Consider the following 15,823-nt stretch of genomic DNA (forward strand, 5'->3'; position numbering starts at 1 on the left):
AAACTACATTACCCAAAAATCTACTGTTTCCCCCGCGCGTGCGCTGTGTGTGTTTTCTGATCCATGTGTAGGCGAATCACGTGTGAAGTAACCGTTCATCGTCATGTCTCTGCTGTAAGCAGAGCCTCACGCAGGATTTTTATTTTGCCTCCGCTCACCGCCGCTTTTGTTTTGACAGCTGCTTGTTTTCTTTTCGCATTCCCCCTTTACCGAAGAATGAGCGAGAACGATGACATCGAAGTCGACAGCGATGTATGTGCCTCAGTTTCCCCCCTTAAAAGGCAGCTAGCTAGGCAGCAACTTTGTCGCCGTATTCTGCTCGGGGCGAGTTAGCCAGGTTAGCTAGTAAGGTAAAATGACGAATTTCGAAAACTGTTTTTTTTGGGGGAAAAAAACGTATTTCAAGTCATAATGGGTTTTGCCTGTTATTCCAATCTCGGAGAATGCTCAAGGTGCAATGACGGCGTCGACTAGATTCTTCAAATTCAATGTTTTAATGTAAACGTTCCCTTGCTGCTTATTACTTTATTCCGGGAGTATAATCAATTGCATACAAAAATAAAAGTTTTAACTATCACTTAGCACTCGGTAGAACGTGCAATGCACAAACTACTAATCTCCACGAGAGCAAGGTCAGGCCATCGAAGAGGGTTAACTTTCCTTGGTTCTTTATTACGTCATTCAAGTACCCACTTCATACTGACCGGATGGGCTTTTTCTAAAACGAAAAAACGAACCCAGCTTTGTTACAAACGAAAGAAGGATCTTTCGACTAATATTCAGTGACCCACATTGCTAGCCTGTCGCTACAGGGGCTTAAAAAAACAGACATGGCGTGCTGCGTCTTCCGTTGAATTATTGGCGTGTATTGCTAACCCTGCTTCTTAATTTTCAGTTAATAAATCGTCGATTAGCACCCTGTGACGTTAATTTGACCCTAGAAAACATTGTCGTGATATTTTAATCGCATTTGCGTGTGCTTCCCTGCAGCCAGTTTAGCAAAATGCAACATAATTTTTTTGCAATGCTGTCGAAACAGATCGATTTCCAATAGCGCGTCATTGTTTTATCAACGATGTCTGAGTTGATGCATGGTTGTGAAATGATACGACATTCTCGATCTGGTTATATCTCTGTGGATTTCATGGATTCCCCCTCCCCCCTCACTTGTTTAAGCTGCTGCTCATAAAGCCACACAACTGCTTGCAGGCCTGTCAAGCGTTCATCGCTTGACGTGATGTACACACCTTTTAAAAGCAGTTTCCCAACCATTGTTAAGCCAAATTTTAATATTTTACATTACCAGTCAAAAGTTTGGAAACACCCTCAAATTAGTATATTACTTACTTAAAAATATCAGTGCAGATTAACGCTTCAGTCACGATGTTAATCAAAACATGTTTTATCATTTAAATCCTCCAAAATAGACACTGCACAGATAGCAGCTTTATGCGTATTGCTATTTTCTCAGCACCTTATTTTTCGGGCTACAAACTGCACTTGATTATACTGACATTTTCAGCATAACACCGATACACTCTGATCTGTTAGAATACCGAACTAACACAACAGTAACATATGCCTGATTGTGTTTACTAGTGGAGCACTGAAATAGCAGTTCAAACTCAAAATTAATGCTTACCGTCTTTATCTGTCTCCCTTTGTTTCCTGTGAGATTGCTCTTGGAGGCTAATTACAAAAAAAAAAAAACTGCAGATAATCCTCATTGGAATATAAACCGCAGGGTTCAAAGTGTGAGAAAAAAGTAGTGGCTTAGAGTGGGAAATGTAGTGTTTTTTTTTCCAAACTTTTGATTGATATTGTAAGAATCTCATGGTACGCCACCAGACAAAATTGTAAAATTGTCACAAAAAGAGTTATGTCAGGAAACCTCCAGCACTGGACTGGTGTCACATGATATTTTTCCAATCCAAGCACCACTTTCCTCTTTGAACTCTGTTTGAGGATTCTTCTTTGATCTTCCTAAACTCTGTCATCGCGCACATCTTCATGTCAGTCTTCCAAATCGGTCCCCTTGATTCTTCTCCTGAGCTTAGGAAAATTGGAAAAATAATGCCCAACCAGGTAAGGTGATTATGGAGGTAGCTGCAGAAGGCCGATGTTCTCCCATACCTGGAATTTTTGTATGCTCATTTCATTGACATGATAAAGCTGTCATTGTAGAAATGTAGACAAAGTTTTAGTGGCCGCAGAGAATTATAAGTCTCGTTACTTGAAAGATTTAACAATCATTGCTTGGATTTGAATAAGATCTTTTGTGACGCCACTCCTTACCATCCATAAAATCTCACATACTGAAATAACACTTTGGCCTGTTCAGTTGAACACAAAATGTATCTTGAAGGATTTAAATAATTGCATGGTGATCTTAAATATTTTTTGCACTCTAAATTAAAAAAAAATTGATGTGGTACATCTAATAACCTTTTAATAAAACCCTTAATTTACTGTAACATGGTGGGTGGAAGTCTTGTAACACAGTTCAGTAGGCCGCAACTAAATTTCAATGCTCATTCAAAAACAGGAAATTTTGCTCAGAGGAAATAATGTAATATGACTTTGTCTGTTACAGGCATCGTAAAAGTAATCGGTAGTAATTGTAAATACAAGTCATTGCCTGCGCACGGCGAGAATTCCCGTGCTAAGATATCGTCTCCGCTAATCTTGCTCTGCTGGGTTTTTTTTCCGTTGACATATTACAAATTTGCTTTTGGCACCCCTATGTGAGGAATGCCTCGGATGCCGAATGCACCCGGGCGAGTGAACGATGCCTCCCCTTGTCGTTGCAGGCAGACAAGCGAGCACATCACAACGCGCTGGAGCGCAAACGCAGAGACCACATCAAAGACAGCTTTCACGGTTTACGAGACTCTGTGCCTGCACTGCAAGGAGAGAAGGTGAGGGGAACCGTACGCACCCTCAGGAAAACACTAAAAACTTGAAAAGTTGACCCACACCAAAGTCAATAGATAAGTCATGCAAATAGAACCGATGAGCGGAAGTCACAAGCTGTTTCGTCAAAGGCCTTGCCTTTCATGTTCAGAACTATGCCAAAAAAGTTAATATTTTGTCAATAATGACTCATGTATTTATTACGTCCAATCCTTTTAAAAGGACATTTGCCCACTTGCCGTTGACTGAAAATGACATCAGGTATACTCAGGACTCCAGTAACAACCAATCAGAGCGTAGTTTGAATGTCACGTGACCAAACATTAAACAGACGAGTGACGTGTGATAGGTCAGGACCTGAGCCCTGATCGTAAATGTTATTTTTAGTTCATATCAAGTGGAAAATATATGTTTAAAGGTATTAATTGTACGTGAAAGAAATATTGTTATCAAATTAACTAGACACACAAAATAACTTTACTACCGAAAAAAGCTGAATAAAGGCCTCTTTTAAATGACCTTCCAGCTGCATAAAAGCAAGGGTTAGAGTTACTTAAAGAAAAAAAAAAGTTAGGAAAATCCTACTAGAACGTCTGAACTGTTGTTTTTTTTTTGGTTTGTCTTTTCATTTTTTTTTTGGGGGGGGGGGGTGTAATCAGAGCCGTTTTTGCAATAACTAACCTAGTTTTTAATGTGATTGGATAATTGAATCTAAACATACCTTCACGATTATTTATTTTATTATCAGTTCTTATACAGATTGCAGGTCCCATTCACTGCCAGCACAGTTTGAATTTTAGACTAATAGCAGCAATGTTAATCTCCAGGCCAGTAAAAATGGATCTTTGATGTCTATGGCCATCAATAGCAGTAAATGAGTTCATAGAAGACAAGTTTAGAAGTTTTGGTCTTCTTTTTATTTCTTATTTTTTGTTTCACACAACATACTGGCATTTGGACATGGTTGTCTAGACATTTCATATCTACTGTGAAGTATTTACAGCCCAGTACTTGAATGTGCTGTAAATAAATTCTGGATGCACTGCACAAGATGGCACTTTGCCCTTGCAATGGTGGTACAGTCATACTTAATTTTTGCCTTATATTCTTTACAAAAGACTATTGGGATTGAAGTTTGCATACTGAGTGATATTTCCTTCAAATGCACAAACTGGTACCCCCCAAAAATAATAATGTATAAAATGTGGGTAAAACCATGGAATGGTCATTATCGTTTACAACAGTTGACATTGTAAATGTTGTTTTGATTATGTCATGCACGTGAATGCAAATGCTTATTGTTTAACGGGGGTCCTCGGTTATGAGCGGTAGCGACATTACATTTTTTGTGGTTCCAATTGGCCCCTAATGAAATCATTGATAAGTGAAATATGAGGTCACACGGCTCAAAAGGCACAACCTTTCGACACTATTTACTATTTTTCATACTTTTTTATACAGTAGATCCACACTGGAGTTGGTATCCACAAATTCAATTTTTTCCCCCCCGTCTATGGGGCTGTCACAATCTAATATTTTTTAATAGATTTTTCTGACGATAATGTCATCGAATAAATTGCTAACGTTTTATTTTGCTTTGAAGCGTATTGCTAAATTATTTTACCAAATTTCCGTTTCTTTTCTCTTGTTTAATGGGGGAAAAACAACAATTAAGCAATGCCACACGAGAGGTTGATATACTCCCCAAATGTTTTGAAACTGATTGAGTTTGCGCTTCAGTGGTGGTTTTCCAACGCAAGAGCTGATGTTTGCTAATGTCTTGTTTTGATTGAACATAAAGAAAGTCTACAGAAATCACAAAAGACTACAGAAATCAGAATAATTACTGCTGAGGGGTTTAAATCAAAAGAATACAATAATTTAAATTCAAACAATGGCGCCAAACTTTGTGTATTATTAAAAGAGCTGTCGGCTAATTTGCTAATCGATTACTTGTCGATTAACCGATTTGGACATGTGACTAGTGTTTCATTTGCCCTTCAGTGTTTTTTGTCACATATTTAGTTTGAATATGACGTATAAGTTAGCACTAATGTCGTTTTTTTGAGTTCCATCTCTGCTAGAGGACCCCTGGTATTTAATGGTTGCCAAGAGCAATGTCAATTTGTAGAAGACGACGTTCAATGTATCACGCTCGACGACTTGTTTTAATTTGAGTAGACGCGTCTGCTAAATAGTCAGATGATTGCACACTGTGATTGTATTGAAACTGTTTCCACTGCATCACGCTTCATGTCTCTCTGAAATTGTCTGCTGACAGAGCTCTGTTAAACAGGCTTCCCGAGCCCAGATTCTCGACAAAGCCACCGAGTACATTCAATACATGAGACGAAAAAATCACACCCACCAGCAAGACATCGACGATTTAAAGAAGCAGAACGCACTGCTGGAGCAGCAAGGTTTGTGCACCGTGAGAAATGCGCCAGAATACAGTGGAACCGCCCCCTTTATCGATATTTTTACGGGGAAGTCATGTGACATCACAAGGAATGGCTTTATGACTTAAGCTGCTGGAATGCTAATGTCTCGTTATTCCCCTTTGTGAGAAGTGAAACCACGGGCGGCCATCTTACATTGCCGCTCATTAAGTTTGCCTAATTTGAATGCATTGAGGTGTCTTTAACACAGTGTGCCACATGCGCTCAGCTAATAACCAATCACAGCTCAGCTTGCGAACGTCGTATGAGAAAACCCGGAAACACAAAGTGATCTGTGATTGGTCGTTAGATGAGCCTTGAGCACATGTGATGTCATTTTCAGCGCGTCCTGAAAGCAAGAGTGCCATCTAGAGGAGGAAAATGATCCAAAGTGCCTCATGAGGCTTCATTTTCCCATCACTAAGCACTTCTCTTTTTTGTTTTATCATACAATGCAACACCTATTTTAAAAGTACCCCAAGGTAACCAAAGCATTGCCCGTTAGTAAAGTTGTACAAGATTGGCACAGTTCCGCCTAAGCAACGTTCCAGAACGGCTTTTCCCTCCACCTTGGAGGTTTCACTAGCTACGCCTCACACGGTCCTGGCGGCGCCACGCCCCATTAATCTTTTTTTTTTAATTGCAGTGCGCGCTCTAGAGAAGGCCAAGGGCAACAATCAGCTGCAGGGCAACTACTCCTCCGACAGCAGCCTGTACACCAACCGCAAAGGGAGCGCCGTGTCGGCCTTCGACGGCGGCTCCGACTCCAGCTCGGAATCGGAGCCCGAGGAGCCTCCCACCAGGAAGAGGCTGCGCGTGGAGCCCAGCTAGACTGTCCGACTGACTTTTGTTTTTGTTTTTTTTTTTTGTTCTTTCCTTGTTGTTTTTGTTTTGTTGCCCACCAGCCTGAAACTCCTCTTAGCTGTGTGCACTTAGCCCCGCCTTCTTCTCGCTCGAGTCAATCAGGAGGCGAGGTGGAAGACTGCGTGAGAGAGGTGCTATATATTGTGTATAAAATGCTTCGACCTTCCTCAGCATCCTGTCACTCCTCTCTCCTTGTGTCCCAGCGTACCCCCCCATAAAAAAAGAGGCAGCTCTGCAGTTTTGAAGGACTTTCCAAACCTCACACTGACCTTAATTGAAAGGAATGTGGAGACGACTAAGTATGAGGCGTTAGGTCGAACATTATTTCGAGAAGTTGCTTCGATAAAAACCTTTGATTGGGAATAGTTGATCTTATTTCTTTTTTTTTTTCTATTAGAAGAATGTGATGTTATGCAAAATCAACTTATTCAGTTTGCCTGAAAATTTGTGTTTTGAAAGTGTTTTGTGGACTCAAGATCAACCTTATTTATAGTGTACCTCCAAGATCGATGTCATGTTTTGGGCTTGGAAAGGACAAATGTTCTGTTTTAATGGCTTGCCCCATTGCATATTCAACCATTTTATTTCCCTTTTTTTTTGTAATTATTATTCTTACCAGACCAATAATAAGCACCTAATCGATACTGAATGTTACACAATAAAGTTCAACTTTATTTTTAGGAATAAACTCCTGGTTCTGTATGTATTTTATCCTCCTGAGACCCAGTCTATTCTTTTGCGTCCAATGTAGTGGACCTTTGTTCTTGCTTGATATCTTTTTCTCACATCGGAGCTACCGTACTAAGTCCTAGCGTCGAGGACATTCTGGCCTTCCCAATGATGTTTTGCCGGGAGCACAAATAACGTTGCCGTCTTGCTGAGACAAAGTGGACACAAATGATGAGGCTGTGTCTCTGGAGGATGTAATCCAATCCAAAATGAAAGACAAAAAAACTTCCCTAAGAATATTTTTGCCTGTGCTGGGAACGTTTCTTTCGCTATTTTTTTTCCTCCCCTTTTCTAAGAGGTAAATGAGTGTGTATGTAATCAATATTTGTTTGTTCCATTCCATGGAAATTACAGGTATGTTGTACATACTGCCAACGGGTGTCTTGCAAGTTAAGACGTACCTTGAATAAAAGTTTTATCCTTCTCGGATGTATTTCTGACTTAATGTGTTTGTGTTCCTGTGGCCCAGGTTTTATCGGTTCTGTTTTTGGAAATAATGCAGCCTCATGAGAGCCAGCCTATTCATTTGTGTCCACTGTCGTGGACATTTGTTTTTGGGATATATCTTTTGACTCAAGCTACGGTACTAAATCTTTGTGTCCCAGTAGAGGACACCTAGGTCATTTCAATGATGTATAGTGTTTTGTTGTAATGCAATTAACTTTGACAATTAAAATGACGTCATGGTTGCTCTGGTAATAACAGGTGAGAAAAAGGATGTACCGGGATTGTTGTGATGTCATAATTGGGCGGCAAAATGGCCGCCCTTTAGCTAGAAAAAATGGCTTGATTTTGTTGATTAATTCATATTCTAAATACACAATAATAACCATAATTCTGCGTTTAGAATAAGTGGGGTGGAATCAAACATATTTTTGTAAAATACAATTTGAAAATGGGGTTGACGTTCCTATCAAATGATGCGTCAAATTTAAATCAATAATATAGTTTAGGCTTTGTTTAAAAAAAGTGACTTTTCCAGGTGGTGACTGTACAGACAACATGGAATGTGAGGGATTTACACGTCATGTCTATTTGAAACGGCACGTTGTGAATTTAAAGTTTCTTTAAAGGAGCATTAATACAAATTAGTTCTGAGTAAACAACTTAAACTTCCCCAAAGCAATCCTAGAAGGATGAAGCGTGTTTGCTTTGTTACGTTCATAGATCATGGGATTTTCTACCATACCAGTGGTGCTGTCACTTTTAACTGGTGACTCAGCATTCGGCCGCAAAAAATAATGTGTTTGCTTGATCAACAAATGAATGCTAATGTAATTAAAATACAAACGAGCGTTTATGTGTACGCTTTTCTCAAGAACCCAAACTATCACACATTTTACGGGTTTATCATAAACGCCGCTCTCACCGGAAAGCAGAATTTCCCAGCTGACTTGAATCATACAAGTGTCAGCAGCATAATTAGCGAAGACGTCAGGTGAATGCTAAACATGAAAGACTCATTCCTTGTCATTTAAAAGTGTTTTTTTTTTTTTCTTAAACACTCGGTCATGGCAAAGCAGTATGACATTTTGTTCCGGATCCTCCTCCTCGGGGATTCCGGCGTTGGAAAAACTTGTATGCTGCGCCGCTTCACGGACAAGGAGTTCGATACTGGACATATCTCCACCATCGGTAAGGAAATGAGAAGAAAAGTGATTTGACTCGTTTGACGACTCTCCCTGAAATTGTTAATTAAAACCACCCGTCGACATAAAAAGTATTAATATTACTCGTTTGTGAAATCGGAATGTCAGCTGCCATTAAGTATTTTTTCGCGTGAAGTCATGTTTACTTTTTGTGAGGTGGGGAAAAGTGGCTTTACTTGTTGGCCCGGCAGGTTTAGTAGTAATGACCGCCCCCGGGTGTTCGTGAGTTGTGAGAGAGCGAGAGCCAATGTGTGAGAGGGTGTGTTGGGCGAGATGTTTAGTTTGTCAAAACATTTGTCATTGCAATTGCCATAGGCCTTCCTAGTTAATTTTTATTGGTCTCCAAGCACCCCGAAATTGAGTATCAGCCCCCATCCTAAAATATGAGAAATGACGACGTTCCCTCGCTCTAACGCGATTCACCTTTCGTTTTTCCCCGATTGATTTTTTTTTCATCAGTTTGAATTTTAAGTTAAAATGAAACCAGATAAATCTGAAGAAATGTTCATGCCTTTCTGAAAAAAAAAATAACTTTTTGGTGAGGGGTTTTACATTAAAATTCATTTGAGTCCACTGTTTTTGGCTTTTGTCTTTGCTACCATATTGAAACTCTTTACAATACACAATTTAATTAATGCAATTTAATTTTATCCTTAGGTGTGGATTTTAAAATGAAAACATTAGAAATAGATGGAATCAAGGTGCGGGTGCAACTGTGGTGAGTTTCTTTGAAATTAGATTCATTTATTTTGTTTGCTCGGCTATGTGATTCTTTCTGGTTGTTTTCAGGGACACCGCCGGTCAGGAACGCTATCAGACCATTACCAAACAGTACTACAGGCGTGCACAGGTGACTTGGTCAAACCTACGGGAATTATTTAATATTTCTTCTGTGAAATCCTTCTAATTGCCTACTTGGATCTGCTCTGCATATCAACAGAAAGGAATTCAAATGAATATTTTTTTCCAAACATTTCCAAGCCTGAATGTCATTTTTTAATTTAAATAATTATGTTTAAGTTTGGAAAGTTGCCACAGTTAAAATTAACGAATAAATAAATTTAGTAGTCTAAAAAAATACTTTTTTCCTTTGTTTTTCATTGGCAGAAACAGGCTGCTTACAATGGGATAGAATACCTAAATAGAAACATATTTACTGGTGGGATCGGTGGGTTTAGGTACATACTTTTATAGTTCACCTGTGATGCTGAGTGAGTTTTTTTATTTATTCATTTTTATTTAGTTAGTTTTTCGTTAGAAAAACTGCGTTCTGCAAATGTGTTTTGTATCCCAGGTTGTATTTAAAGCACGCCATGTTGTCCAGACAACATGCATGCAGTCACACTGGCCAGCAGAGGGCGACACAGCATGGTTAACAAGCTGGTCTTTCCTTCCATTGTCTCCCATTCAATGTGTGTTATTTTTTTGGTCATATTTCAACAAATCTGAGCAACTCTTACAATTTTTCATTCGTCAATACGACCTTTCATCTTTAAAGATCGAAACATATCCTAAAGATCTTTTTTTTTTCTTAACCAGACATGCAAGAGATATATGTAAATATGTAGGTACACTATGATTTTTTTTTTCCATGATTTGTTTTTTTTTTCCTCCCAGGGTATCATCTTTGTTTATGATATCACAAGCGAGTCCTCCTTTCAGCACATAGTCAAGTGGGCCACCGACGTTGATGAGGTAAGCCAAAAAAAAAAAATCACATTTAATGATAAAAAGTACATGACAACTCACTCATCTTTCTTTTTTTTTTACCGTTTCACAGTATGCACCAGAAAAGGTGCAGAGAATTTTGGTAGGAAACAAATCTGACGAAGAGCCCAGAAGGCGAGTGACGAAGGAAGAAGGAAGCAAGGTTTGAATTGACTCACTTTTTGGCACGATGTTATTTGTGTCATGAATGATTATAAGCTGATGATAATATGCTCAAATAACTTTAGTTATGTCAAGGTTTTTGATTATAGGCCTTAATCCCAAAAGAGTCGCAAAGGGCTTCACGTACCCATGGTTGACAGTTATTAACAAAAATAAATATATTTTAAAATTACTCGATTCAGAATGTTTCTAAATCAATGATGGAATTGTATTTAGTTTTTTTCATCTTGTTCAATTTTCTATAGGCATTCCGTAGTTCTAGATCAATTTTTGTCAAAAGTTTGAGGAACCAAACACGGTTCCTATATTTATATTTATATTTTTTTTATATGTATATATATTTATATGTATCAAATCCTAGTTAGTTAGTCAATTAGGCTCCAAATGAAAGAGAAGATAAAATAAAGATAACATTTTATAGTAGGTATTTTTATAGTTTGTACTCAATGTATTGTCTTTTTTTTTTCATGTCCAAACTAAAATATACTCATTTTATAAATAAAGATTCACAGCTTTCAAAACGGCTCATAAAAGCAGGATGAACAGACTCACAAAGCTTTTCCCCAGACCTTTGAATAATAAGAAAATAATAACTCTGAAAATAACTATTATACTCAATGAAATAATGATTTTTATTGCATAATATTTATTCTATATATTCATATTTATTTATCGTGCATCAATCGGAGCAGCACTCCCAATTTTGTTACCAGCTATACAATGACAATAAATATATTCAGTTCTTTTATTTGCATTCAGCTCAAATCAGAGTTGGTGGTGGTAGTAGACTAATGTGCAAAAGGAAAAAAAAAACATATATATATATATATATATATATATATATTTGACTTTTCATCTCATTAAACCGCTCATTTCTACAAAAATGACTGAGAATATCCACCTCACTTTTGCAGCTGGCAGAAAGGTACGGAATGGACTTCTTCGAGACCAGCGCGTCCACGAGCCACAACATCGACAAGGTAGTCCATCACCAAGCTCCAAAATCAATGGAGAACATCATCTCATCTATCTTTCAGTCATTCAAGCGAGTGACGGAGCTGGTGCTGCAGGCTCACAAGAGAGACGTGGACAACCTGCTGGGATCTCTGGATGAGTATTTAAACCAGGCCGGGCTGGACGAAAGCGGTCAAAATCAAATCAGCAGTATTCGGAGAGTCTGCGGCTGCGCCAGAATCTTTTAAAACGCCTTCTCCCTTTTCTCTAATTTAATTTGCGCCAATCTTTTTTTTTAAGGTTTATCGGTGACCGTAGGCATTTTAGCCCCATCTACTTTCACCTCTACCGATCCCGTTGCTCTCTAATCCTATTTATAATTTGTTAATTTATAATGCGTTGTCGGGGTGTAAAGTAAAGTGAGAGGAAGACGTGAATTATTTAAACGGCGAAACTTGAGGCTTGGCTTGTTTACAGACGCAATCAATGTGATCCCCACCTGTTATGTTTGTTTTTTTTCCTCAATGAGGTACAGTGAACCACCTAGTATTCGTAGAGGTAAGGACCAAGCCCTGCTAGAAATTGTGAACATCTGAGAGTAATTGATGCCCTACCCAATGAAGTTTGGCATTGTTTACACATACCTTTAGATGGTGCAAATCTTTTTTTCTTCAGATGATCAAAGGAAGCGCTTCACATTCACTTCAACATAGATTCTTGTCAATAAGATAGTATAGAATTGTCAATAGTATTTTTTTTAACCAAAGGGGAAGTGAATGAAAATATTTTCTTCACTATTTCATCTCAGATGCATCCTTATGATTTCTAATATGACATTTTTTATTAATAATGTGTAATATGAAATAAATCCAGCTCAGGGGGCGGCCATTTTGTCACTGGCTGTCATCTGAAGAGTACATCATCTGGTAACAACCAATCATAACTCGCCTCTTTTCTGAGGTCATGTGATGTTCGCAAGCTGAGTTGTGATTGGTAATCACCTGATCTCTGAGCAACTGTAATGACAATTTTAATCAACAGCAAAAGGCAAAATGGCTGCTCTGAGAGATGGACATAACAGGTGAATTTTGCTGTGAAATTCATATTCCTCGAGTGTAATATTAATTGGAATGTCATATTTTGACACATGAGCCTGCATAGAAAATATTATTCGAAATATTTTGGGGGGTTTACTTCCCCTAATGAGAGTCCCGTGTTAATATTCTTAGGAACATTATTGGTAGTCTTCCCCTTCAAAAAAAATGGCTCCAAAACAGCAAATAGGTGAGTTTTATAGTAAATGAGTTTAACTCAGAAATCTGGAACATGGTTTTGTGAATCACAAACGACGAATATGCGGAGGTTCGCTGTACTTTCTTTTTAAAATGGTCGCCGTTGCACTTTACTCATTCACTGCTAGCTTAGTTAAAATGTGTCTGACGTCTATAGTTGTCAATGGCACTGAATGAGTTAACCCATTTACTGTCAGCCCAGTTAAAATGAATTTTAACTAATAGAGCTGTCAAATGAGCTAACTTATTATTGCCAGCTCCTGTAAAAATGGTTCTCTGACGTCTATAGCCGTCAATGGCAGTGAATGAGTTCAAAGACGATAAAGCATTTGCCACCAATGTCTTTTTTTTAAGTGGATGTTTTTAAAAAGTGTCATGAAAAATATTCCAGAATGAAATAAATGTTCCAAAAGTAATACACGTGGCGTGGATGAATTTCAATGGAGAGAGAGTTCGGGTTTCACCGGGAGTTCATTTTTCATCACGTGTGCTCAAAGACCATCGGAGATGGTAAATATTTAATGATCTGTCTTTTCTACACTATTAAATATGCACATTCATAATGCTGTAGTCTTGCATCACTTAAAAAAGTAACTTTAAAGCAATAAGTTTGAAAACTCTTGACAGTTTCAAGCATCCAACTGGTGAGTATCAAATATCCGATGTCACCTGACCCGAGCTCCTCCAATGACTCGCTTGACCACGACCTTGCGATTTCCTCCCAGTGCGAAGTCTCCGCCGCGTCGCTGAGGATGGCGTTCATAGCCAAGACCTTCTACGACCTGAAGGCCACCACGCTGGAGGGCGACCCGGTGGACTTCAACGTGTACCGCGGGCGGGTGGTGCTGATCGAGAACGTGGCGTCGCTCTGAGGAACCGACGGCCGGGACTTCAGCCAGCTCAAGCAGCTCCAGGGCAAGTACCCTCATCGGCTGGTGGTCCTGGCCTTCCCCTGTAACCAATTTGGCTATCGGGTGAGTTGCTTTGCTAATCCCACCGCAATGTGTTGGAAATGATAGTAAACATACAACTAGATGATCATTTTATAATCAATTTGGTATCTTACTATGGTATCTCACTTTATTATAATTTCAATATCTTGTCGAAGAGTTGTTACTAATGACGATGTACACCTGTATAAAATGTAATGAAATAAAAGCATACAAGATTTTACAAAGAAGCCTCTGTAGTACAATTTAGCAATATGTCGCTTCATGTTCCAATCAATTTGCTCTTAATTTGAAAACAAAAAACAAAAAAAAACCAAAACCTGTTCCTGTCATGGCATTAAAAAGGATTAATTAAATTCCTGTTAAAATTTTACATGCCTTCAAACACCAAGTGACAACCGCAGTCCAATCCTAGTCCCCAGGACAGTTTCAGATGTGATGGCATTATTTTCTTCTCAGCCGAATAGCAATTTAGTTCTTTTTCAGACTGCAGATTTTTTTTTAATATCCTCAATCGTGTACAGTACTCTAAAACATTTATATTTGCCTATATTAATAGATTAAATGTAAAATAGTTCAAACATAAACATCTTTTCCTATATTTTATACATAAAATATACATTTTATATATTTTTCAATAATTTCAAGATCATCTTGTGTAATAGTTGCATCACTAAATCACAATGTGCATCCCGAAAAAATATATCAAAATTAAAGCACCCAACGTGTTACAAAGGAGTCATTGTAGCACAATTTAACAATGTGTTGGTTTGTATTTCAATCAATTTGCTCTTAATTTGAAAAGAAAACAGTATTATTCCTGGCACAGCAGTGAAAATCATTCAATTGGATTCTCACATGCCCCTTGCAGTGCCTTCAACTCCCTCTAGGGGTGCACGCTGTATTTTGAGAGCCCTGAGCTATCATTTGGGTTTTGACTGCTGAGTTATGTTTTTCCAGGAGAATTGTAGCAATGGTGAGATCCTAACTTCCCTCCAGCATGTGCGACCAGGCGGCGGCTTCCAACCCAACTTCACCATCTTCGAGAAATGTGACGTCAACGGAGCAAACGCACATCCCGTCTTTGCCTATCTCAGAGAGAAACTCCCCTATCCAGATGACGACGCCAACTCCCTCATGCAAGACCCCAAATTCCTGGTTTGGAGTCCCATCAGCAGAACCGACATATCTTGGAATTTTGAAAAATTCCTCATCGCGCCCGAAGGAGAGCCGTTCAAAAGATACAGCGGGAAGTTCCCCACGATTGACATCGAGCCTGATATTCAACGATTGTTAAAATTAACCAAAACTTAAAAATGCAAGCTTTTAACGTTAAGCCTTATTTAATGAAGATGATGTTAGAAAACGCAACAGTGACATCATCCGATGCTTTGTAAGTGCTTCCATAAAGTTATATGACATTTTCTTTCAATGTGATCAATTCTAGTTGACGGGTTTCGGATGGGCTTTTGTCGCGCTAACAACACTGATGCAGTAATAAAGCTGTAAATAGACAAAAATATAATAAAACAAAATAAAAATATTTAGATGAAAACTTGAACCATGAGACGGTCTTAAAATTACTTTAAATTCACATTATTTTTTGTCTTGAAGTCTTCACAATATGATTTTTCTAATGAAAAAAAAACATTCTCAATTTAATAAACATAATTTATGCTTCATGTTCCAATCAATTTGCTATTTTGAAAAGATATTATACTGTAATTGTTTAGGCTTTTTTAAAGTAAGATCACGTTTATACTATTCTTGCATTTTTTTTTAACGTTTTGGCATACTTCATTAAATGGTATTCTAGTAGAGTCACGGTTATATTAAAGTAAGATTACATTTTTTTATTTGTGACAAAGGGTTCGTAACCTTGCCATAATCAAATGTTTTTTTTTTTGTTTTCGTCATGAACGGCGGACCTGCATGTCGAGCTAGCATATGTTTTCCTCTTTTCGTCCAGCAGATGGTGGTCTATACCTAATTTAAAAATTCTGTAAGGCTTTTTTTTTTTCATACAAATTGATATTCAACGCACACGCCCCATACAAAATGATTGCCCATTGGAATAACGTTTCCAAAGCCCGTTCGAATTTTATTTTTTATTCTTATATAAATTAAGCGCCTTTCCAGGTTAT

The 15,823-nt window shown here is 38.2% G+C and overlaps 3 protein-coding genes across 4 annotated transcripts; all 3 read left to right on the plus strand.

The window, feature by feature from the left end:
* The first annotated feature begins 62 nt into the window (after positions 1-62).
* On the plus strand, positions 63-7,377 carry LOC148412616 (protein max-like). 2 transcript variants are annotated; one of them, XM_088433834.1, is made up of 4 exons: positions 63-252; positions 2,811-2,918; positions 5,195-5,333; positions 5,998-7,377. In XM_088433834.1, exons 1-4 carry the CDS (start codon positions 64-66, stop codon positions 6,180-6,182), a joined length of 621 nt encoding a protein of 206 aa, XP_088289960.1. In that variant the 5' UTR covers position 63; the 3' UTR covers positions 6,183-7,377. The 2 variants fall into 2 exon arrangements, with proteins under 2 accessions (XP_088289960.1, XP_088289961.1); XM_088433835.1 differs by having other exon boundaries at positions 5,210-5,333.
* Positions 7,378-8,332: 955 nt separating this feature from the next.
* On the plus strand, positions 8,333-13,149 carry LOC148412617 (ras-related protein Rab-15-like). Its single transcript, XM_088433023.1, has 7 exons — positions 8,333-8,579; positions 9,251-9,311; positions 9,383-9,443; positions 10,211-10,288; positions 10,374-10,463; positions 11,398-11,463; positions 11,521-13,149. Exons 1-7 carry the CDS (start codon positions 8,456-8,458, stop codon positions 11,683-11,685), a joined length of 645 nt encoding a protein of 214 aa, XP_088289149.1. The 5' UTR covers positions 8,333-8,455; the 3' UTR covers positions 11,686-13,149.
* Positions 13,150-13,271: 122 nt separating this feature from the next.
* gpx2 (glutathione peroxidase 2) lies at positions 13,272-15,099 on the plus strand. The gene is made up of 2 exons (XM_088433022.1): positions 13,272-13,703; positions 14,640-15,099. Exons 1-2 carry the CDS (start codon positions 13,392-13,394, stop codon positions 14,991-14,993), a joined length of 666 nt encoding a protein of 221 aa, XP_088289148.1. The 5' UTR covers positions 13,272-13,391; the 3' UTR covers positions 14,994-15,099.
* Positions 15,100-15,823: the final 724 nt, after the last annotated feature.

This window comes from Hippichthys cyanospilos, chromosome 14, assembly GCF_059441005.1.
Source record: "Hippichthys cyanospilos isolate Australia breed blue-spotted pipefish chromosome 14, RoL_Hcya_1.0, whole genome shotgun sequence".
Classification (NCBI taxonomy): domain Eukaryota; kingdom Metazoa; phylum Chordata; class Actinopteri; order Syngnathiformes; family Syngnathidae; genus Hippichthys; species Hippichthys cyanospilos.

Coding starts and splice junctions, on each gene's coding strand:
- LOC148412616 (XM_088433834.1), top strand. CDS start 64: ATGTGTAGGCGAATCACGTGTGAAGTAACCGTTCATCGTCATGTCTCT. Junction 2,919..5,194: donor CTGCACTGCAAGGAGAGAAG/GTGAGGGGAACC, acceptor GTCTGCTGACAG/AGCTCTGTTAAACAGGCTTC. Junction 5,334..5,997: donor CGCACTGCTGGAGCAGCAAG/GTTTGTGCACCG, acceptor TTTTAATTGCAG/TGCGCGCTCTAGAGAAGGCC.
- LOC148412617 (XM_088433023.1), top strand. CDS start 8,456: ATGGCAAAGCAGTATGACATTTTGTTCCGGATCCTCCTCCTCGGGGAT. Junction 9,312..9,382: donor AAGGTGCGGGTGCAACTGTG/GTGAGTTTCTTT, acceptor GGTTGTTTTCAG/GGACACCGCCGGTCAGGAAC. Junction 9,444..10,210: donor AGTACTACAGGCGTGCACAG/GTGACTTGGTCA, acceptor TTTTCCTCCCAG/GGTATCATCTTTGTTTATGA.